Here is a 24916-nt window from a genome sequence, read left to right as displayed (position 1 = left end):
TCTTTCCTCCTATGTTTTGAACTGAAACTCCAGGCTATGCTGCTGCTTTCCTAATATGCAGTTAGGGGAAATAAAATACGTTACATTGAAGAAAAGATGTGCTGAAGGACGAATGGATAGCAATATTTATTCCCAAACATGGAAATGCTATCAGACCAACCAAGATTTGTGGCTGGGTTGTGCTATGAGAGTCACTCTGAAACTTTACTGAAATAGTGTGCCAGTAGAATAAGTGTACAAGGTCTCAAATTAACTCCTGATATATCTTGGAATTTATTTTTCTATGGAGCCGAGATGGACCAGTGGTCAGATTTAGTGTAAAGCGGCCCATCGGTTCAAATTGTTAATTTTTCTCACTTTCTTGCTATTGATCTTGAAGGTTCAATGGACTCTTGGGTATCACTGCCATACAGGTAGTTCTGGACTACCACGACTGAACTCAAAATTTCTAAGTGAGAGATTTATTGAGTGAGGTTTGCCCCATTTTTTTTAGATTTTGTCAATCTATTATGCAGTGCCTAAACATTTACTTACTTCATTACATGGGAAGTTTCTGCAATTACTTTGTAATTCAAATACAGAGTGGAACCTACACCATACCTGAGCTTTCAGGTTTTGCTCTATTTTCCATGCCAGTTTGGCCTGCAATCAGTATATCATCTGAAGCCCTTGATAGTATCAGCATCTATGTAGATCCTTATCAAAAAGTAATTGCAGTTGAGAGAGAAAAAATCATTTGAATTCAACTATAGAATTCAGTTCTGTTTTTCTATAATTGTATTCTTATTAAACCTAAGCATGAGTGCATGAGGATTTTCAGGCAGGCCATTAGAAGGGGATGATTTAGAGTTTTGTTTTATTAATCTAAGAACAAGATCTTTTATTTATATATTTATTTGCATCCTGCCTTTATTATTTTTACAACTTAGTCGAGCATTATTCATTTAAGAACAAGATCTAAGAACGAGCATTATTCATCTAAGATCTAAGAATAAGAACCTAAGAATAGGAGCAATTTTTGTACTGGGATAAACAAAAGGAGGAATTTGGCCCATTTGATGACATTTCTTGCCACAGTTGTTAAGTGAATCACTGCATTTGATAAGATAATAACATCGTTGTTAAATGAATCTGGCTTCCCCATTGATTTTACGTGATCTGGGGACACAATAGTGGTGATAAGTATGAACCAATTGACAAGTATCTGAATTTTGATCACATGATCGTCGGGATACTACAAATATATCACAAGTGTGAAAAATGGTCATAAGTCACTTTTTCCTGCACCATTGTAACTTTGAGCGGTCACTAAATAAACTGTTAGAAGTCGAGGACCACCTGTAATTGCCAGTATATAGTATAGCAATTCTAATCCTTGGAACACCCAATAGTTTAACACATATTTACTGATCAACCCTACACATACTTCATGGCTGTGAAAATGTGGGATATCAGAGTAATTTCAAACAATATATCATTTTAACTGCCCATAAGGTAGCAAAATAAAATGTTGGCCTATGTTGAAAAATAATTTAGCTTAATAGTAGCTTTAGGAGAATATAGTGGGGTGAAAGTACATTGTTCTAACAGTGCAGCTCTAGATAATTCTAAATTTTCAGCAAATTATTCTGTGAAAGTTAGCTCAGTAGTGGATTATATACACCGTGTAAAGTTAATTCTGGACAACATTTTATATATATATATATATATATATATATATATATATATATATATATATATATATATATATATATATATATATATATGTAAAGGTTCCCCCGCACATACGTGCTAGTCGTTTCCGACTCTAGGGGCCGGTGCTCATCTCCGTTTCAAAGCCGAAGAGCCAGCGCTTGTCCGAGGACGTCTCCATGGTCATGTGGCCGGCATGACTAGATGCCAAAGGCGCACGGAACGCTGTTACCTTCCCACCGGAGTGGTCCCTATTTTTCTACTTGCATTTTTACGTGCTTTCGAACTGCTAGGTTGCCAGAAGCTGGGACGAGTAACAGGCGCTCACTCTGCTACATGGTACTCGAGATTCGACCCGCCAAACTGCCAATCTTCTGATCAACAAGATCAGCGTCCTAACCCACTGAACCACCGCATCACTATATATATATATATATATATATATATATATATATATATATATATATATATATATATATATATATATATATACATGAGTGAGCACCTGTTACTCGTCCCAGCTTCTGCCAACCTAGCAGTTCGAAAGCACGTAAAAAATGCAAGTAGAAAAATAGGGACCACTCCGGTGGGAAGGTAACAGCGTTCCGTGCGCCTTTGGCATCTAGTCATGCCGGCCACATGACCATGGAGACGTCCTCGGACAAGCGCTGGCTCTTCGGCTTTGAAACGGAGATGAGCACCGGCCCCTAGAGTCGGAAACGACTAGCACGCATGTGCGGGGGAACCTTTACCTTTACCTTTACTATATATATATACACATATATACATATATATACATATACATATACATATACATATACATATACATATACATATACATATACATATACATATACATATACATATACATATATATATATATATATATATATATATATATATATATATATATATATATATATATATATATTCTCATTATTAAATTACTGCAGTATCAAAATTGTAATTATGTACAAATAATGAAATAAATGCTGTTCAAATGCTTCTTGGAAATTATCACAGTAATAATAGAAAATATTCCCTCTGTGCTCCTTAATTTTTCTTTGAAGGGCTTCTTAAAATACTTTTTGATTAATTTAAGTTTTTGCATAATTATCCTTTAGTGAATTCACAATATGGCCACATGGATATATACATTTAGCTTTAACTAGCTATGTCAAAAAAGCAAATTAGAGAAATAGCAGATCTGCAAATAGTGATATATAATAATTAACAATATATAGAATATGTAATATATTCTCATTTCTGGCTAATAAAAAGAAAGAAATCTAAGAATTTTTTCCTGAACAAAAAAATAACACATTTCTTAGAAATGTGTTTGCTTCTTAAATAAGATATAAATTTGTTCGTGTTGTATCACAAACTTTATTTATGAAGCAGAAACCCTCAGGAAATCATATCTCCTATATTTTCATCCCAGTCCATGGATATTCCCTCTCTCAATTAAAGTGCTGAAAATTACACTGAATCTAGGGGTGACAGGTCAACATTTCTAACCCTGTTTGTATCATCTCTGACAACAATCAACCAGAATTTATCTTTCATTCTTAGATGACCTACATGTTACAACACTTTATGTCCTGATATGTCTTATCCTCACCTTTAGGTCAGGTAAAACTAGAAAATATGTGCAGGATGATTAAGTATGACATTATTTCACGGACCCAATAAGAAATACTCTGTGTGTGTGTGTGTGTTTGTGTGTGCGTGTGCGCGCAATGTGTGTGCGTGTGGATCTATTTTTTATTTATGCTATTATAGAGAAAGAAATAAGTGGGTGAAAGAATCGTTTAAAGCTATAAATTGTGAGATGTTAATCTCAGTTGAATTAGAAGTTTCTTTCTAAAAATTGGAAGACAGCACAATTCTATTGTGTAGAAATGGAGCAACTAGTGTGTCACTTTAGACAACCGAGAAGCAGAATCATCTGCTGCAGATATATGGCACACAGATCTTATGGACTTTCTCAGCATGGATACTCCTTGAATTTCCTGTCTGTACAGTCCCAAGAGGATTATCTATTCAGTCATGAGTTGACTGAAATAATATAAATTGGAATCTTTTGTAATGAAAAAAGTAAATGTTGATAAAATTTAATGGCATTGGGGAAAGTCATGAGAGAAGCCAAAACGAGTTACACGGAAGAAATGATATGAGCCTCAAGCTGAGTATTATACAATACACCAAGGAATCCACAGCCAGTTTGTAACAAACTCCAAAGGGATCCTTGTCTTGGCTTCTTATAACTTTAATCTTAAAATATTCCTATTCCTTCTTATCTAGTTCTAAATTGTAATGCATTACTAATTTTCATTCAGTTAGCATTATGTGAATATTGCTTTGATTATAATACAGCACATATGTACAGTATTATATAAAACATACATGTTCTGACCTACTTTTCTGCAATGCAACAGGAACAAAAAAAAGATACAACTTTGGAAAAGTACAGAAAAAGTCACTGCCTCCTTGAAAAGTGGCAGGTCTAATTTTTTTTCAACTAATCATTGCTTTTAAAGAGCTGTTGCATCTTTGATTTGGACAAAACATTAAATAACATAGCATGAATTACTTGGTTGATTTTTTAAAAAAAACAATATCTGGCTTAAGTATTTGTTGAGAATCTATTTATTCACCAATATCCCCTTTTAGATGTATGGTCAATTTATTTTTACAGCATTGTAGTCTCTTTGAAACAAGTGCAGCCTTTTAATGTTTTCAGGTAAACAATTAAAATATAGAAATTTGAGGAAAAGCTCTGAACGATGGGAAGTGCAAGCTACACACTTCATAAGGAGCTCCAGGATCTTGCAATATCAATGTTCAACATGGGGATAGCTAAGGCTTTGGTCCTATTTACAGTATATTTGAACTAGAGTGATATTCACTGTACCACATCCATAACAAATTTGAACGACTTGTCCTAAATCTTATGTAAACTCCTCTTCCTCCTCCTCTGCTGCTTCTGCTTCTCCCCCCCTCCCCATGTAATGAAAGAAATGGGTATCAGAATTATATTATTATATTAAGTAAGAACATAAGTAGGTCAGGAATTTAAATAGAGCTGTGCTGGATCAGACAGACCATCAATCAATTTTCAGTTTGATATGTCTGCAAAACTTACACATAAGTATAAATGTATAAAATGCTTCTGAGCTTAACATCTCCATTTAACTCTCCAGGCTAGTAGGTATCAATAGAGTTGCCTTCCTTGAATGAACTTCTACTACATATGTTACTGTACAGGTAGCACTCGACTTACAACCAGAAAGGAGCCCAACATTTCTGTTGCTAAACAAAGTTGTTTAGTGAGTTGTGCCCCGTTTTATGACCTTTTTTGCCACCATTTTTAAGTGAATCGTGCAGTTGTTAAGTGAATCTGGCTTCCCCTATTGACTTTGCTTGTCAGAAAACAGCCGGGATGGTTGCAGCTGGCGATCACATAACACTGCAACTGTCATAAATACAGACTGGTTGCCAAGTGCCCAAATTTTGATCATGGGACCATGGGGATGCCGCAACGGTCATAAGTGTGAAAACTGGTCATAAATCACTTTTTTTCAACTCCGTTGTAACTTCAAATGGTCACTAAACAAATGGTTGTAAGCAGTGGTGGGCTTCAGATAGGTGAACAACCAGTTCTCTGTGTGGATGCCGCTTCCGGAAGTCCATTCTGGGCCTGGGCAACACAAAATTAGCTACCAGTTCTGCCGAAGTAGTGGAAACCGGCTGAATCCCACCACTGGTTGTAAGTCAAGACTTACCTGTAATGAATTTCATAATTATGTGTTGTCGGCTTGGAAGAAATGAAACTCTCTCTACTGCTGATGTACATATTATCATTTGAAAATATTCCACTGACTTGTTTTGTATGGTTTACTAGAGAGTAGCAGTTATGGATCTTTCTGTACTTTGGGGGTGGAGGGTCTACTTAGAGACCAAAGCAACAAACATGGAGGTTGAGCTAGACAGACTTACCTGTAGAACTCACCAACTTACTGAGTGCTCCATGCTCAGGAAAAGGGTTTGGCAGAAAATTATAGAAGTGGGCAATATGGCTGGCATGCACTTTAACTAGAAAAACTGCCAAGGAAACCATATATTTATTATCTAAATAGCCTTCTGCTTTCACACATACACGCTGTTATAGAGGATGGTCTGATGTTACAATGCAGAATTTTTAAGTTCTACCTTGAGGCAAATCTCATACTTACTAGCAAAAATGAAAGTGTGAAATGCTTTTTAATGTATATTTAACAACAGATAGTCTGGTGATTACTGATGTGTATTCTCCCTGGACTTTGCCTTTGCTATCAAAAGGTAATATTAAAACACGTTTTTACACATTTATGGTATCTGCAGTGATTCAGATGTTTACTTTTAAAAATGCTTGCTTTTATTTATTAAAAATGGTGAAAAGTCATCCTGTTTTCACTCTAACCAAATTTAGTTTACACGGTAACAGCCAATTCCCTGAATCGAAACAGTAAGAATATGCCATTTAAAAAAAAAAGTTGGTTACTCTAAAATTAAATTTTAAATCTTCCTTGAGAAGGGGAAAAATATACTAAAGTTGTCCTTAATATTTTATGTTGTCTTTTTAAATCTCCATCTCAGTTATAATGGCTAGCTATCTATTATGTTTATTAATTTGCTTAAAAAAATTAAACTTCCAAATTGCACACCAAAGACATAAATTGCATGCCACTAAATGTGTGTTTCAAATATTTTCTGTAGTGATACTGTTTAACAAGGTTTGAACATACAGTCTGTGACATTTTGGTGCAACGCATAGTGAGAGGTCACCTTCTCATGTTAATGAATGTTAATTGTATGGTATATAAGCATTTATTGTTCAAAACAAAAAAGATCTCTTAGTTTAGTTCACATTATTGACAGTAGTTCACAAAAATCCAGAGGTTTACACTAATGTTTGTTCCGACATGATTAAACCACTATTTTTCTTTTCTTTTTTTTTTACTGCAATTATTATGTTTGCTCGGTAGCAAAGTTTGCTTTCAACCAAGTGTTTGCATGTAGTATTCAGAGCTTAGTGTTTGATGAGCAGTCAGAACAGCTCTTTCAATCGAAATCGATAATTATGCAGAATCAATAAGGTTTTCTTCTTTTGTGTTTGTCTTTGTTGTTTCTTTGATATGGCCTCTAGGATGCTGCAGGCAAAGTGCTGGACCGCTGGGCCATCATGTCCAGGGAAGAAGAGATTATTACCCTTCAGCAGTTTTTGAGGTTTGGAGAAACCAAATCCATTGTGGAGCTGATGGCAATTCAAGAAAAAGAAGGGCAGGCCGTTGCTGTTCCATCTTCAAAGACAGACTCAGACATACGGACTTTTATTGAAAGCAATAATCGAACCAGGAGCCCAAGTCTCCTTGCTCACTTGGAGAACAGCAACCCTTCCAGCATTCATCATTTCGAAAACATCCCAAACAGCCTAGCATTCCTGCTACCATTTCAATACATAAATCCAGTCTCTGCTCCCCTATTGGGCTTGCCGCCGAATGGGCTCCTGCTGGAACAGCCAGCGCTGAGACTGCGTGAGCCAAACCTTTCAGCTCAGAATGAATTTAATGAAAGCAGTGAATCTGAAGTTTCCCCAGCCCCTTTCAAGAACGAGCAGACCTCCAGCAGGAATGCCTTGACCAGCATCACCAATGTAGAGCCCAAAAGCGAGCCAACGTCAGTTTCCCCTGTCCAGACTTCGACTCCTGTCAATGATTTATCCAAATCCGAACACACAAAAAGCTCCTTCAGAATTCACAGAATGCGAAGGATGGGATCGGCCTCGCGGAAAGGAAGAGTCTTTTGCAATGCGTGTGGGAAAACCTTCTATGACAAGGGGACCCTGAAGATCCACTACAATGCAGTCCACCTTAAGATCAAACATCGCTGTACGATTGAAGGTTGCAACATGGTCTTCAGCTCACTTAGAAGTCGCAACCGCCACAGCGCTAACCCCAATCCCCGGCTTCATATGCCCATGTTAAGGAACAATCGAGACAAGGATCTCATCCGTGCTACATCCGGCGCTGCTACTCCGGTTATAGCGAGTACAAAGTCAAATCTAACACTAACAAGTCCAGGACGACCTCCGATGGGTTTTACCACTCCCCCATTAGATCCTGTGTTACAAAATCCTCTTCCTAGCCATCTTGTGTTTCCAGCTTTAAAAACTGTGCAGCCGGTTCCTCCTTTTTACAGAAGTTTACTTACACCGGGGGAGATGGTGAGTCCTCCAACATCGCTACCAACTAGTCCATTGATGCCAGTAACAGGCACAATAGAACAGTCTTCTCTCCCTTCAGAATCAACACTACCCATCGGCCTCATGCCCAGCCAAGAAGCAAGTGCTGACCTCGCCCCTAAGAAAAAGCCACGAAAGTCAAGCATGCCTGTAAAAATAGAGAAGGAAATCATTGACACAGCTGATGAGTTTGATTATGAAGATGAGGAGGTTAATGATAACAGAAGTATAACTAATGATGGTGGTCATGACAATCATTGCCATTCTCAGGAGGAGATGAGCCCGGGGTTGTCTGTGAAGGACTTCTCAAAAAATGGGCAAAACAGGTGCATTTCAAGGACAGAGCTAAGAAGGACAGACAGTATGACATCAGAAGAGCATGAGAGGGACTATGAAAATGAGTCTGAATCCTCAGAGCCAAAACTGTGTGAGGAATCCATGGAAGGGGATGAACACCTGGTCCATGAAAGAAGTAGCAAGTCTATGATGAACCATGAAAGGCCGGATGAAAACCACAATGATCTTTCCCATCCCAGTGAAATTAAAGTCAAGGAAGAGTTTACAGACCCTACATATGAGATGTTTTACATGAGCCAATATGGACTTTATAATGGAGGCAGTGCCAGCATGGCTGCTCTCCATGAAAGCTTCGCTTCCTCGTTCAGTTACAACAGCCCTCAGAAATTCTCTCCAGAAGGCGATTTGTGCTCAAGTCCAGATCCTAAGATCTGCTATGTGTGCAAGAAGAGTTTCAAGAGTTCCTACAGCGTGAAACTCCATTATAGGAATGTTCACTTAAAAGAGATGCATGTCTGCACAGTGGCTGGTTGCAATGCTGCCTTCCCCTCCCGAAGAAGCAGAGACAGGTCAGTAAATATTGAATCTATTAACTGATTTTCTGGGTGGTTTTTGTTTTTTTGTTTTTTTGGTAAGGCATCTAAGAAAGCCAAACTTAGGCTTATACTGAATATATTTAAATGATATGGATGGCATATTCCTTTAATATGAGACTGGGTAAGCAACCTGGTAGTCTCTAGATATTTTGATTACAACTCTCGTAATTCCCAATCTGTATATGAGTGGGCAGTGATAATGGGAGTTGTCATATAAAAATAACTAAAAGAAACCATGTTGCCTTTCCTCGAACCAAGAAATCTTTCATTAGCTTTGTTTTTCTTGATCTCTAGATCTGTTTGCAAACACTGAGCCATCACATTATATAATGAAATAGAAGTGCAAATATAATAGGATTGTAGGTTCTTCACTGCTTTTCTGAGTATCTTAATTAACTGTCCTTTCCATTTGTAAACAAAGCTCCGATTTCTCAGGGTGATTATCTCTATATTCCATATATACCAGGGGTCCTCAAACTACAGCCCGCGGCTAGATGTGGCCCGCCTTGTCTTTTTATCCAGCCCACCAAGTGATCATTGGTAGTATAATGCAGGGCTTTTCAGCCTGCGGTACACTGGCACTTGGCAGGTGGTACACGACCCTGCCTAACCTAGATAAGTGTAGCAGGGGGAGGGAACGAGCTAAAGCAGCGCAGTAGAGGACTTGCCTTGAGAGAATCATCAGGCTGCTGGGGCCAGACAAAGGCCCCAGGATCGGCACTTCCAGCTGGGGAAGAGTCACCCTCCACAAGGAATGAAGAAAGGCACCATTGGCTGGAGGTGACCAGCAATTGACCCTTGCCCACTTCACACACCTGGCTCTGTGGGCTCTGAGGGAGGGGACGCCACGAGTGGAGTGAGTCAGCATCTGCTGCCCAGCCCCCAGCCAGCCTGGTTTTGGCAGACAGCGCCGTGCTGTCTTCACAGCGCAGAGAGACTGGGCCAGGCTAGGCGAAGCTAGCAAGAAGCTGAACTTGCCTCAGCATGCTCACAGAAGGTGGCAAGCAGTGCAGGGCCTGGAGACCTGGGTGAAAGTAAGATGGCTACCTGGGATGCCAGGCCCTGCGCTGCTCACCGCCTCCTGTGAGTGCTTCAAGGCAGGTTCAGCTTCTTGCTAGCTTCACCTCGCCTGGCCCAGCGACTCTGCGCTGTGAGGAGAGCGCGGTGCTGCCTGCCAAAACTGGGCACACTGGGGGCTTGTCAGTAGATGCCGACTCTCACTCCACTCGTGGTATCCCTTCCCTCAGAGCCCACAGAGCCGGGTGTCTGAAGTGGGCAAGGGCCAGTTGCTGGTCATCTCCAGCCGATGGTGCCTTTCTTCATTCCTCCTGGAGGTTGATACTTCCCCAGCTGCGTTTCTTGCCTGTTTTTCTCCCTCCCTCATCACAAATATCTTCCGGCCTTTCTGCTCTTAAGGCTGTGTGGCTCTTGTTCAGGAATTTACAGTGGCCTTTCAAGCCATGGCCATTGGCAGCATGACCCCCGGCCGTGCTGGCAACCTCTCCCCCTCCCCTTGTCCCTTCCTGGGCATGGAAGGAGGAAAGAAGGAGATGGGAATGAGAAAGAGGGAGGCAGGGAAGGAAGGAGGGAGGAAGGAAGGAAGGAAGGAAGGAAGGAAGGAAGGAAGGAAGGAAGGAAGGAAGGAAGGAGATTGGAATGAGAGGGACTGGCCCCCTGTTTAAAAAGTTTGAGGACTCCTGATATAGGGCATTCATGCATAGGAGAATGAAATATGTTGGATTGATGGATAGACAATACACAATAGAAAGACATGCAAACATACACCTGTGTATAGAGATAGTACTGTTAAATTCAATTTTTTTCTTTATTCAAGTATTTAAAAGTGGCTATTTCAATTTTGATAAGTGTCATGAAAATTCTTAAAACCTGAGCCAAAACAAGAGGTGACCACTAATGATAGATTTTAGCCTTTCAGCACCTGTGAAGCATCCTATTAATAATTAACATGCATGATAATGGTAATGATGTGAAATGTAGGCTTGTAGATTTGGACAAACCCCATTAAATGAATTTGATGTAGAGTCTTCTATTCATACAGGTGTGAATATACCTTGCACGTTATGTAAATCCCAATTCATTCAAATCAGCACTACATGCACAGAAATACAAAGGAACTCAGACATATTTTAAAAATTAATAAGGACTTTTTCTTCTGCTGGACATTTAGATGATATCACAAAAAAGTTATGCTATATCAAGTCTGAAACAGTTTAGTTTAAACAGAAGCAGCTGGCTCTAAATAGTTCAGTTCCTTTTTTTATTCCAAAAAAGTAAGGTAAATGGAATTTGCCAAAGTGGGTCAGTGGCAGGCTAACACAGCTTTTCTATACTTATGGATTTAAACACACATAAACTTACACATGCAGCAAATATGCAACATGTATTCATGCATACATATAAACATAAACATTATTGCGCTCGTTTCGCCGGGACCTGAAAACCTGGTTTTTCGATCTATCTGGCCTGGACTGAGGGGGGTTTTAGTTTTAAATTTGAACATTGTTTTATTGTTGGGCTATTATTAATTTATTTTTTTTTAAATTCTATTTTATCTTAATTTATATTGTTTTTAATTATTGCCCTGTAAACCGCCCTGAGTCCTTCGGGAATAGGGCGGTATAGAAAACTAATTAAATAAATAAATAAAAAAACAATAATGGAGCTCAGAGAATGTTAATACTAGAGCATAATCAGCTGGTGTTAGCACAATACTGGTAGGCCACAGAAGAAAAAGAAACAACTGCTTTATAATCTGTTGGACCGCAGTCAGTTCCTATGTCTTGATGAAGTGAAATTGGTTTAAATTATTTAGTGGTCAACTGATAAAAAACGGCTTTCTGATTTTCCCTCACCACTTTTCAGCTACAGTACTTACCTTTTCTTTTTCACCCACGTTATGCTTTTCAGGGAACTTCCACACTTCTTACAATATAATCCTAGTTTCCTTTAACTGGCTTTGGCTACTCTGCATATAGTTCTACCTTGTAAGCCAGAGGGAGAGAAGGACAGGAAATAGACTGAACAGGTGGAACTGAAGTATGGCCTGCCACCATCTTGTTTGCCACTATCTCCAGCTTTCAACAGTGGATGAGCAAAAGAGAAAAATCTCTATTTCATTGGGCAGTTATTTGCATGCTGCCCTTGACATACATACATCCCAAAACATAACAGAACTCTTATAGTAGACACCCCTCATTTTGGGGATTATCTGAACTGCGGCAAACTACATTTACAACTTTTTAATGTTTCAAAGTAATAACAAAATATTAAACATGACCAGGATCCAAAAAACTATGAAATAGATTCCTGATTAGACTCTCCCAGGCAGAAATAGCCTGCTATTTTGAGGGAAGTGATGCATACGTGTGTTTTAAATGGCCAGGATTTTGCAAAGAATTTTGAAGTAAACATGAAAAATAAGTGATTGTTTAAAAGTTAATCCTTTCAATATTCTAGACCCTTGTGTGAGCTAAAGCTGGTTTTTAGGTCCTGATCAGTCTTTACTGGGAAGTAAATTCCAATAGATTCAGTGAGATGTACTCGTTAGCTATCTATAGGCATAGTTAACACTATGATGTTACTCTCTCTGAAGTCAGAAAGTTTATAATATTCTAAAATGCAAAAAATTATTTGTCTCTCTGTCATAGTAGGCAGTTGCTTCCAATCTAATGGATGCTGTGGATTTCTAAAATTATAGCGATAAGTGAACTTCAGAAATGTAAACTATTTATGCTATGCACTAAGAAATCAAAAATATGCTGAATTTTTTAAAATAAAGATTTATAAGGTTTTCACAATATAAAATTTGGCAATATAAATTTCAAAAATCTAGTCAGTTTAGCAAAAACACTGGTAACTTTTGCATATATTTAAGAAATAAATCACAAGTGCACTTATTTTTTAAGTGTATTGTTTTACAGTGTTTATGTTAACCATAATTGGGAGTTAACTGGAATAGAAAAGAGAATACGATGAAGGAAAGTTAGTTTGAAATTTAGTGGTGATCTTACACTTGGTTGCAACATAATGAAATATTGAAAATTCTAATATATAAATACCTTTTAGATTAAGAATTAATGTTCCATTATTAATTCTTCAGTTAAACATTAAACTTGTTATTGATTCTAAATAATAATATAGGCCTTTGAGGTATTATTTAGCTTAATGAACTTTTCTATGAGATAAGATTTTTTTCTTAATTTTCTGAGAAAATCTTATGACCTGTCTAGCAAACAAAGGAAGTCTTGAGCATACAGTGTCTTACTTCATTACCAAATAAGTAGAGGAATAATAATCGAAAGGGAGTGAACTTAAATCATCTTAACAGACATTAGAACCCAGTTGAAACCATTCTAGCATATTGTAGCAGAAGTGTGAAACTTCTAACGTAATGTGTACAGAAGAATGTCAATCTTAAGATACTATTTACTGTACATACCATTAAATCCAACATGTTATACTACTACTATTCTGTAGTAGTAATTGCACCTTTTTCAATGGCTTGAGTACATGACTATATTATGAAAATGTAATGTAATCTTTCAAAAAATATACTCTTATTAGAAAAAAAGAGGACAGTTAGCACAAAGAATAAGCTTGTGGCCATGCAGTTTTTCTTTAAATACCATGCATTGAAAATGAGGAAAAAAAGAGACTTAAGCACTGATTATATTTTTGCACTAACATTTATTCTTCAAAGCATACAGCCTTTCAGATTCAATATGCTTTAACAGCTATGGACCTGAACATTCAGAATGGCATTTGATAACTGGCTTTAATACTAGCCATTCCCATTTGCCCACTTGGCATATGGATAACATGATTTTCATTATGGCTCCAAGGGGTCCTTAATAAAAATAGAGTCTTGCTTAAAATGGCGTCTTCCAAGGTAATCTTGAACTTCAGCTTCAGAGAAGACTCAGATAAGTAATGGCTAGGTCAGGGGTCGGCAACCGGAAAAAGGAAAGAGCCACTCGGAACCGGTTCCATTACACAAACAAAAAAGTGGGAGCCGCAAAAAGTGCGCGCGTGTGTCTCTTTTGCATGCGCAAAATGGGAGGCACCTGCGCGGCAACGGGTCTCAACGGGTCTCCCGTTCAGAGAAAGGCGGCAGCCTGCAAACAGGCCACGGCAGCTTTCCCAACGGACGGCACCACTGCCCATTCCAAGAGGTGCGCACACACCTCTCCGAACGGGCGGAGGTGCGTGCGCAGCTCTCCAAACCTTTGGAGAGATGCGCGCGCACCTCCGCCCGTTCGGAGAGGTGCGCGCGCACCTCTCCAAACGGGCGGCGCCACTCTCCATTTGGAGAGGTGCGCGCACACCACTGCCCATTCGGAGAGGAGCGCGTGCACCGGGTGACTGGGAGCCGCATGCGGCTCCGGAGCCGCAGGTTGCCAACCCGTGAGCTAGGTGATATAGTTTGTCAGTGGCCTATTTGAGATTAAGATGGCCATAGTTTTTTGCAAACAAACTTTTTTTTAGAATTAGATGCCCCTAAGGGGGTTCTCCCTAATGAGAAGGAAGGACTCACTGGAGAAGAGCCTAATGCTGGGAAAGATTGAGGGCAAGAGAAGAAGGGGATGACAGAGAATGAGGTGGCTGGATGGAGTCACTGAAGCAGTAGGCGTGAGCTTAAAAGGACTCCAGAAGATGGTAGAGGACAGGAAGGCCTGGAGGAACGTTGTCCATAGGGTCGCGATGGGTCGGACACGACTTCGCAGCTAACAACAACAACAAAGGGGGTTCGTGGATATTTAAACATTGAAGAAACGTTCATCTTTCATGTTGATCGTTCTTAAACGTGCCAATAATTTATAATCCATTTTCTATTGCTATCAGGAATTGGCAGTGTAAGTCTTCCTTGTTAATTGTGTCTAGGTCATGACTTCTGCATGGTCAGACATGTTACTTCACTTTTTCAGTTCCCGGATTCAAGTAAAATAAATACATCTGCACTACCACTGTCAACTGCTTCAAGCTACAAAGGAAGGAACTTGATGCATTGCCTCTCTCTGAGTAAGGGATGCTAATTGTTAACATTTCTCTTTAAATTTTCACAGAACAAAAAGCATGTGTGTTTGTCTGCAAGGTGGGAAAGGTGATTCAGCCCCCTGAATAAATTTAAAAACAAAATAATATTTGCTCAGGGTGACTTATAAATAAATATGAGGCAACTATGGGTGCCAAGTGTGATTCTGCCATTAGGTTGCTAGTTAAATCAGTCCAGATTTAAACTTGTAAACTCCTTGATTTGTATGGAGAAAGACATCTGGATTGGGTTTATTAAAATCTGCTGATGTTTCCAGAACTAAATTTGTGTGGATATAGGCCTCTGGGTAGTTAGATCAAGAAAGCGGAAGCATACGACTTGCTTATCTAGTTACCTGACTTCCAGCCCTGTACAGGTGTGCTTGAATAAATTAACATTAAATACGTCCGACGAGCCACTGCATACATTATCAACAAAGGTGAAGATGTGAACAAATACTACCTGCCTCCTGTTATCACCTTTTAAACACCACAGCAACCATTCCCCCCCTCCTTTTCCATTCATCCCGCTAGCTTTTCAAACTTACAAAGTTAACTTTTGGAAACTGCTTTCCGAAGAAATCTGTGCGATTTTTGAGGAGCCCAGAAGTACTTCTAGGATGGAGGTTCTTTAAAGTAGGTGGTGGTGACTTTAAAGGCCTGTGTAATTAACTGTGACTTAATAAGAGAGAATGTAGCCCTTGAAGGTGTTAGCTGCTTGCGTAACAATTTAATAAAATAATTTAGAAGTGTCTTTTTTCAAAACTCTACATCCTCAGGCACACTTTCAGTTGTGCTGTAGCTTGAAGCCATTTCACTGGCGAGTCGGGACTGCTCGGCAAAGCGAGGAATTTGTTTCTTGCGTTGCCAAATCAACCTCACAATCAGGCAATGTCTTCTGTTCATAATGTCTTCTTTCTGTGATTAGTTAATTTTCTAACTTCATAAGAAAAGAAATCAGAAGTAAATAATGGCTGGCTTTGCATCTTTTTTTTTCCCCCTGCTGCATTCCTCTTCTTTCACGAACAGTTTGGTCTGAAAGCGGCTAGGGAATACTACTTTCTTAAAATTCTTGGCAAAATGGGATAGTATTATCTGAGATCCTCAGTGACTGATCGGAGATAAATGAACTGCAGAATTCTTCATCCACTGCCCCAAGTGAATGCCTTTTCTAACTGGATAAAGGCATATGTAGTTCACTATAATCACATAGATTTTCTTCCCTCACGTGCTCTCCGTTAAATCTCTCTTAGTGATGTAGCAATCCATTTGCAAACAGTTTGCAGATATAGTTGAAAACTATAATATAAAATATAGAAGCTATTGCTAATGTTAGTAGTGACAGAATGCCAAGCCTTCCCCAAAAGCTAGGGAAAGAAGGGTGAGGCAGGACCAAGCTTTTTAAGTTGTATAAAATCAATTCTTACTCTTACAAGGGTATGCAGAGAAATAATGAAGTTGGTTGAATCATGAAGTGGATTGTTAGGTTTTTGTTTGCAGGGTTAGAACAGTGTCTGAGTTGACATCTAGAAGCAATTTGACCGAAACCAGACAATTTTTAAAACAATGCCATCCTATCATATAAGTTGATACTGCAGGAAATTTAAACTAAATCATGATGTTAATTGCATTTCTCGGAAAGTTGGAGTTCAAACTTAATGAAGACCATGCATACTGATGCAGAAGAAGATAATAGAATAGGAGAAAAAAAATTGTTTCAAAAGGTGGGGTTTGGCTGGAGGGGATTGGAACTAAACATATATTATGCTATAATGATTAGGATGGTCAGCAGAGGTGAGAAACTGATTAAAAGCACTCCTTAAATAAAGCCATACATGAAGGACATTTTAATTAGGTCCTATGTTTCACCCCCTTTCTTTCATATCAGAATTACTTATTTGATTTTCATAGGTCCATAATATGCCCCCCCTTCCCAAGAGTGGTCTGGGGGAAAAGTCTTCCTCTTGATATTGAGGTCAATGCTGTATCACTCTTACATCTTTTATTTCTGCGTGTCTGTCCCCCCAAATAATAGCTGTTAAGACCCCCTATTAAAAACTCAATATTTACACAGCATTTTACAGTTTAGTGAAGTGTTCCATTGCCTTTATTGCCCTATAAATGAGCAATTATTATACAGTACTATAATATCAACTAAATATCAATGGCTAGTAAAAATATCACTCCTAAGCTGGCGCTTTGGGAAGGAAATCCTTTTAATGAGATTTGAAAGAAGCTGATTCATTCTTTTCTAGGTTCAGAAATTTCCAGTTAGATATTCTAAGATCAGCATGATTGAGAAGAAATTTTCTTAAATACAGGGGAATTTAACTTTCTAACATATATTTTCCCTTAAAAGATTTGAACTCTTACATGGACAGAAAAGCTTTTTTCCACAAAAACTTTTAATTTGCCCTAACTAGTATGTCATCAATACATAAACCATAGGCTTAATTGCAAAGAAGCATTTTTTTCTGTAAAATTGAAAGAAGGTCAGGCTGGCATTCACTTGAACAACATTTTGCAGTGGTGGTAGCTATTCATTTTCATAAAGTTTCTAAATTCCACTTTCTATATCAAATATGAATTTCAAATTATGAAATTCATGATAAATTCCAAAAGTGTTGACTTGTAGGTTATGAAGTTCCTTTACTCTTTGAAGTCCTTGCCAGAATAGTTTTTTTTCTTTCTTAGTTATTCATTCATCTCTAAATCACTTTGTCCCATAATTAAACTTGACATCAAAATATAAAGTAAAAAAAAAGTTAGGCAAGTTGTACGTCTGTACATTTCATGGACTGTTTTTATACAGTCCTTGAAATGTCTTTTTATAAATTGAGCATGAAAAGAATCATATGATTAGTTGCTCAGACATTTTAGAAGTTGCCAAGATACCTTAGCTATTATGCATGCCGTGAGTTTCCAGATTTCTTAAGAAAGGGGAACCCATTCAGTGAATTCGGAAGGCAGAAGCTCTGCTGGAGGAACCTCTGAAGTTTGATAACCATATATAGAAACAGCACTTATTCTACAGGCTTTTGAGCCTATACAGTCACAAAGGGGGCACAGCCGGGTCACTCGGCTCACTAGTAATTGTGTTTTACAGACTTCTAAAGCAATTGGCTCAGTCAGTCCCAATTCAATAAAAGTGGAAAGCGAGAGCACTTTTGTTCTTCTTCTTTTTTTTTTAACTCGAAATTATTTCATTCAGCAGTCTGTCTTTTTTATTACCAGGACTTGACATTAGCACTCCAAGCTATATTAGCATCCATTTCAGCAGTTCAGTAATGGTATTAAAAAAACACTTAACTTCAACGGTGAATGGTTGTATGACACTGCCATAAAAATCCACATTAAAAAAAAAATCTCACGTATTTGTCTCTGAAATTTTTTTTTCTACTTGTTTAACCACTTCAAAACTGTGTTGTCATTTATAAAGACTTTCCCCCTAAAGGAAGCTGGTGTGAATACTGTGAATTTTCATGCCCCTCTCCCCCAAAAGTTAGAAACCATTTTAAAAGTGAAAAAGTGGGAACTGAAATATAAGTTGCAATTAGCTCTTAGAGAAGCATAGGGCTGCATTTATTTTGTCTCTTCCAAAGCATACTGTCTCTTCCAAAGGCTGTTGGGTTCAATAAGTAATTAAAACAGAAGGAAACTGTAATGGCATGTGACAGAAACCAAGAAAAGACCAGAAGTAAAAAAAATATATATCTTTGGTATCTTGCATTATTTGGGAGATTTGTTTTGAACCCAGCATTCTTTTTTTTCTTTTTCTTTTTTGTATCTGGAAGGAGTAAGTAAGTACCTTAACTACCTTGGCAGTCTTGAAGCTTATAAATGACAACATCAGGTTCTAAATTTTGATTAAACATTCTGTAATTAATCAATAGTAGATATGAAGCAGTTGTCGGGGTCCAGAGCTGTAAAAAGCTTGAGACATAAAACATTACAAAGTAATTAGAGTGTGCTTCTTCTTCACAAGAGAGAGGATTGCCTTCAATAAAGAGGTAAATGATAGCAGCGTGTTTATTGTGGACGTAGGCAGCCAGTGCAATATGATAAACTGCAGGAGATACACATATCAGTAATCATCTGCATTATTAGTGTCATTAATCATAATTCTAAAAATATGACAGCAGCTGCCAACTTTTGACCAATTTTCCTCCTGCCTGTTGGCCATTATAACTTCACTAACAGACTGCAGAGCCCTTGTGTGTTGGCAGTTTTGCATTGAGAATGGAAGGTTAATTATATTTCAGCTGCTGATTCCTTTTCTCCTTGGAAAAGCCTTTGCACTTTGACAATCCCAAAAGCTCACTGCTGTTAAACCAGTGAAACTACTTTATTGAAATTTTCTTTGTTGGTCAGGAATGAGTAGATATGATATAAGCATCAGTCTGGGACAGTTGCTTACAGTTCGTGCTTCAGAGTAGCCTCAGAACGAAAACTCAATTTTTATTTCCTCTTTATTTGGCCTCTTAGGCATAGGGGTTCTTTTTAAACAAAACAAAACAAAATTTCTCCAAATTTAATATCCAATAACAAGAGATGTATGGCAATTCTATTAAACATTGGAGACTAGAACTGCTATAGATAAATCTCTGCTGATAATCAACTGCTAAAGCTTAGATAGGCAATTACTAAAATATTTTTAAAAATATGTATAAGGGAACGTAGTAGATCAGAAATCAAATCAGTATGCAACTAGCAGTGCTTTAGAAATTCAGTGTTATCACAATATTCCAATTTAAATACTTGCAAAAATAGTTTAGCACCTAAATAAAGTATATTTAAACTTTTGAAATTAGTTGCCAGATTTTGTCTCTTCATGGCCACACCACAGTTCATTGTTAAAATATCACTTCAAGAACTTTTGACTTTAATGTCATTCCTGTAATTTGAAATCTAATCTACATAATTCACTCAAATTCCTTTCTAATTAGGAGCTAACTACATTGCTAAATTATTCCCAATATCTTAATCTTAATTCAAGAAAGATCAAAACTTTTTCAAAGTTCATCACTCCTTAACTGATTCATGAACTTACTGAGCCTTCAGAATAAACGCAGTTCAGTTTCTGGCTGTGAGACACTAAGCAGCTGAATCAAATCAAGGTGCATACACGTGTGAATAAACTTTTCAACTCACAGTGCATTCCAGAAATGGAAGACATTGTTATAATCTCTTTGGAAAAGCTATACATAAACACTTCTGCACAATTTGTGAAATTACTCCAGCTGGTTAACATGAAATATATGTCATTTCTTTATCAACATGCTGTGCAATTCCTTAAACCAGGTTGGTAACTGTAGTATAATGATGTATGCAGGCAGCATAGCTGCCTTTTTAGTAGCACAAACTAGTATTTCAAACCAGAAAATAACAGGTTTTTTTGCATAAGAGAAGAAGTAGCTATAATACAAATGTGTGTAAGTAGCACAATGATGGCTATAGTATCATATGGCTTTAGTGCAAATGGGAAGTCAAATACTATGGATGGAGATGTCATGAAATTTATTTCCTATTTCTTTCTAAAATTTGTAACCTACTATTCTTCCATCTAATGGAGCTTGAGTTCAGAAATTCCTAAATATTGTGAGAATATTCTTAGGAGAATAAATTGGCGTAAATTTTGGATCAAGTATTTTACTCTAAAAATCACTGAGTTCAAATGATATTCCATGCAATAAATCTCAGGAAATGGTATTCATTAAAAAAGAATTTGGCCTTTCATGGATGGCATGCAGAAGATCCATAAAAGCCATTGAAGCCACTCTCCTCAGGTATGTATGAATCACTTGTGTGCAGATAGCTTGCAAACATTCTGGAGTCGGGGGAAGAATTGATAATTGCCAACAATTAACCAGGACTGCTAATTATAATTAAGTCAGTATGCTGTCAACTGTGTATAAAGCTATGGTCTAAACAGAGAATTGTTTATGATCCAAACACAGAATTCCACACAATTCCTTAGCTTCCTCAGACAAAAAGCTTTTTAGCAAAGCTTGGTCACTTTTCGTGATACTGACTAATTTGGGATGTTAGAAACTTTCAGTCCATGCCCCCCTCCCCCACACACACACACCACTTTCTTTCTGTGTAATGAGATGGTTTGCATCAAGCCAGCTTGTAAAGTGTGAGCTTGAAGTGCGACAGTTCCACATTTGGGAGTAACTCTGGCAACCGGTCCAGCGGTAATACTTTCTGTTTCTAATGTCTTTTGATCTTAACTAATAATAATAGCAATATATTAAGGTTGTGTCTTGACCTCAATGCTTTTGAGCACATGCAGCTGTTGAAAAATGTAATTCTGTTCACACCATCAGAGTCATTTCATTTAACACCTCAACAGGTATGTACTGAATTACCAAGCCTTGCTAGAGTGGAGAACTCTCGCGTCTTAATTTTGCAAGAAGCTGTGCAGACAAAAAAGGCCCAGCCAAAAGGAAATACCCTGGTAAACTCAGGAAAAAATAACCCACTTGCCCAGAGGGGTATGCGCAGTCGGCACAGATGTCATACTGGTATTAGTACTTGGGAACGTTCTGAGGGATAAAAATGGCTTCTCTTTTGCTCCGGCCTGGCATTTTGTAGGCAAACAGCTCAGTCGCCTCTTGCAGTCACCCAATAATTCTCCCCAACGTTTCCCGACTTACAACATTTATAAAGTTGCAAAGTGGAGTAAACAGACCATCTATTTGGCTTGACCATATATGTCACGCTCTCTTATTAGCATATTACAATTCATTTAGTAAACAAATTTGGTGATTTTGCTGGTGTCAAAGTCAGAGGCAGCTCAGAAGATGATTAACATTCCTGGGACAGGCACGCTAATACATCGCTTCCTCTGCAACAGCTAAGTGGCTCCTCTGGAGAATTGCTCCTTGTTGACAAGAAGAGACTGTCAATTTTGTTTGCCTGCCACATTATGGGCCATAAGGGGATGGGGGAATCCTGAGAGTGAGAAGCAGCGAAGGCAGCGGCATCCTTCACTGCCGAGCGAGAAAGATGCCTAATTCTGATAAATGGCCCACCCCAACACATCCTACCTGTTATTACAACAGACGTGCCATATCTGTGCAGTAAATTAGCTAAACCCCTAAAGAGTTTGGTGAGAGCTTATCTCCAAGTGAATAATTTGAGTGGAGAGGGAGCTGCCTTCGGTGACCGGTGTGAATGAATGATTGGTTTCATATTGAAAGGGATGGTAATGACTTAAGTTCCACGTCTTGAATTTGCAAGAATTTTGCTTGTTCTTCATTTCCTGCATTTAATAAGCGCTTCTTTACTTCTTCTTTTTTTTTTTAATAGGTGCTGAACTGTTTTTTACCTTTTGGATTTTCTTCCTATAAAAGGTTAATATTTTCTCAGATTCTATGCCATTTGTAAAAGCTTTAGTGACCAATGTTGCTCGTGGTGCTGGGGTTGAACTGTAACTTCATTAAGGGGCACAATATTCTGCCAGCAAATGCTGCTTGAAACAGGAGTAATGAAAATCCTTCCTATTAGGCATCATCAGTTATGGAAACATCTGAGGTTCAACCCTGCAGGAAAGAAGGGGATGTTTGTTTTTTTTTTTTTTGTGAGAATCATTTGGATAGCATTCTCCCCCCCCCCCTCACCCCAGGGTTGAAAAGACAGGACTAAACAGAGAATTCATGAAAACCAAGAGATAGTTCTGTTATTTCTGAGTTTCAGTCTCTATTCATAATTAGCCCAACTGTTCTTATCTGCTCATTATGATTTTGAATAATGCACGGAAAACAGGAATCTCTATTTGTATATTATAAGACCAGGTAGCCTGTGTGCTGAGCAACATGGTATAATACTTCAATTTTTTCCTGTGTAACACACACACACACACACAGACACACACAGAGACACAAAGCCCACAGGCTACTTGGTCTTATCAGATACTTATAATATACTACTGGGGCCAAAAAATAAAAAGCAATTGGTTAAACATAAAGCATGAAGGTTTGCCACTTTTTCAAGTAAAAAACTTGTTTTATTAACATTTCACAGAGTTACTTTAAAACATAGTTAGAACTTGTAATTTATGTTGTTGATCTTCAGCAGGAATTCATCAATTACCTATCTTTAAAGAATTGAATATTGAATTGCATCATGAATATTCCCTCTAGCTAAGCGGCTTTTGAATATTAGGCTGAAGTAAACATGCAAGTGGTAGAGGACAGGAAGGCCTTGGATGTGTCGGACACGACTTCGCAGCTAACAGCAACAACAACAAACATGCAAGGATAAACAAAGCAAAGACCAAACCACTCCAATTTATATGGATTTAGCGTAAATGTCTTTTAGCCACCCGCATTCTTTGGCCAAAAAGGCAGGGACAGAAGTATTTGATGATATGTGTTGTATACCTAAAGGCAAGCAAATTTCATTTTAGGCAATCTTTCACTTTGGAGGACGCAAATCTCCAGCATTGGGTGAAGAAGCAGAACATTTAAATTCCTCCCCATAAGAATCAGAAAAGTGCCAGATGCCCAGCTGATTTACTTTTTTGTCTTGTGTTGTGTTTGGTACAGTATGATTTTCCCTGCTGTGTTTTTTCTTCTTTCTTTTCTTGAAACCTTTGTATATCTTGCCTGCATCGAGAAAGCTTCCAGTAACAAGATGAGTGACTGATTTGAGAATTCTCTCTTCATGTCAGTGGATCTAGCTGTGCAATTTTCCAGAGTGAAATGAATATGATCTGTGTTTGGCTACAGATGCCCCCTTCAGAGAACATCACGCTTAAGAAAAGTATCCCCCAGATTGATTTCCATTAATACTTGCAAAACCGTCTAGGAATGCATCCTTGCCTCTGCCCTGCCCTCCAAGATCTCCCCTGGTAGGCCAAAAATTCAAGCCCTTCCACTGAGGTCTACCTTCCTTCTCCAGAGCAACAGTTGTTCCTAGATTTAAAGGCACTGGGCCAGCTAAGAAAAAGGCAAAAAGTGAATGGTTGAAACGGCTTACACTTCTGCTTCTGATTTGAAGATGGAGTTGCATAGAGTTGTATTTTTATTAACTTTGCAGCACTTTTGTCATGTACCAGGACTGTGGTGTTTTCAGAAATTAGGTTATATATCTGCAAAGTAATAACTAAATAGAAAGATTTAGATCACTTGCATTTGAGGAAATGATTGGGCAAAATGTGCACATTCGGCACAATGCATAGAAAAATGAATACTGCCTTAAAAAAAAATGGGTGGGCTTAAGATTGGGGAAATTAGAAGCGAAGCAAAGCCAAAACTGACAGATTCAGGATTTTGAATTAAGGTCTCAAAGTATACATTGGGGAATGAGGAATTAATCTGAGAATGTCAGAATCCTTATGTAAGAATTGGATATTTGGGGCATTTGCTGCAATATGCTTTTAGAAAGATAGACAAATGAGTAGGTTATGCTCCATACAGTACCTTGACAAATACTATCTATTGTATTAACTGCTTTAATTATTATTGCCTTCTTTGAGGAGCATTTGGAGCTGTTAGCTTTGTTACATATGTTATGTTTTGTCAGACTGAGAGTTATTTACTAAGGATCTGTGATGTGCTGGCTTAAGTCTTTTTTGACAAAGATACTCTGCAGGGTTTCTTGATTTTATAGAGCTAGGGTAGGACACCTGTGATCTGCATGCTCTGTGTAGCCCCTGGAGCTCCAAGATAGTTCTGCCAAAATTTAACAGCAAATCATCTAATAGGAACAGTGAAATCTCATCCCCCCCGCCAATAAGGCCGCTTAGCTTCCTGTAAAACAGACATGGCAAACACAAGGCCCGGGGGCCGGATTCGGCCCGCGAAGTGGTTTCATGTGGTCCGCGAAGCCATCCTGGAAACAGTGAGAGAACGGCCCCCACTGCCTTGGCCCTGGCCCAGAGACCCTCAGATATGTCCCACTCCTGCCCAGGCCCCCATAGGCACCCTTGATGCGAACGATGTAGAGCTGGCCATGCCCACCCAGTAGGCCATACGCACTCTAGCCACGC

General features: G+C 38.4%; 1 protein-coding gene across 1 annotated transcript in view; it reads left to right on the top strand.

Annotated features, from left to right (window-relative positions):
- The window catches only part of BNC2 (basonuclin zinc finger protein 2), a gene marked incomplete at its 5' end in the record, with an annotated part of 307089 nt that overhangs the window by 270411 nt on the left and 11762 nt on the right, over positions 1-24916 (top strand). The window contains one exon of the mRNA XM_081321218.1: positions 6881-8841. Coding sequence (XP_081177344.1) covers positions 6881-8841 — 1961 coding nt within the window. The remainder of the gene's footprint in view (positions 1-6880; positions 8842-24916) is intronic.

Source organism: Vipera berus (genome assembly GCF_964194415.1).
Source record: "Vipera berus genome assembly, chromosome: 2".
Classification (NCBI taxonomy): domain Eukaryota; kingdom Metazoa; phylum Chordata; class Lepidosauria; order Squamata; family Viperidae; genus Vipera; species Vipera berus.
The sequence above is the reverse complement of the archived record's forward strand: the minus strand, read 5'-3'. Positions and strand labels throughout refer to the sequence as shown.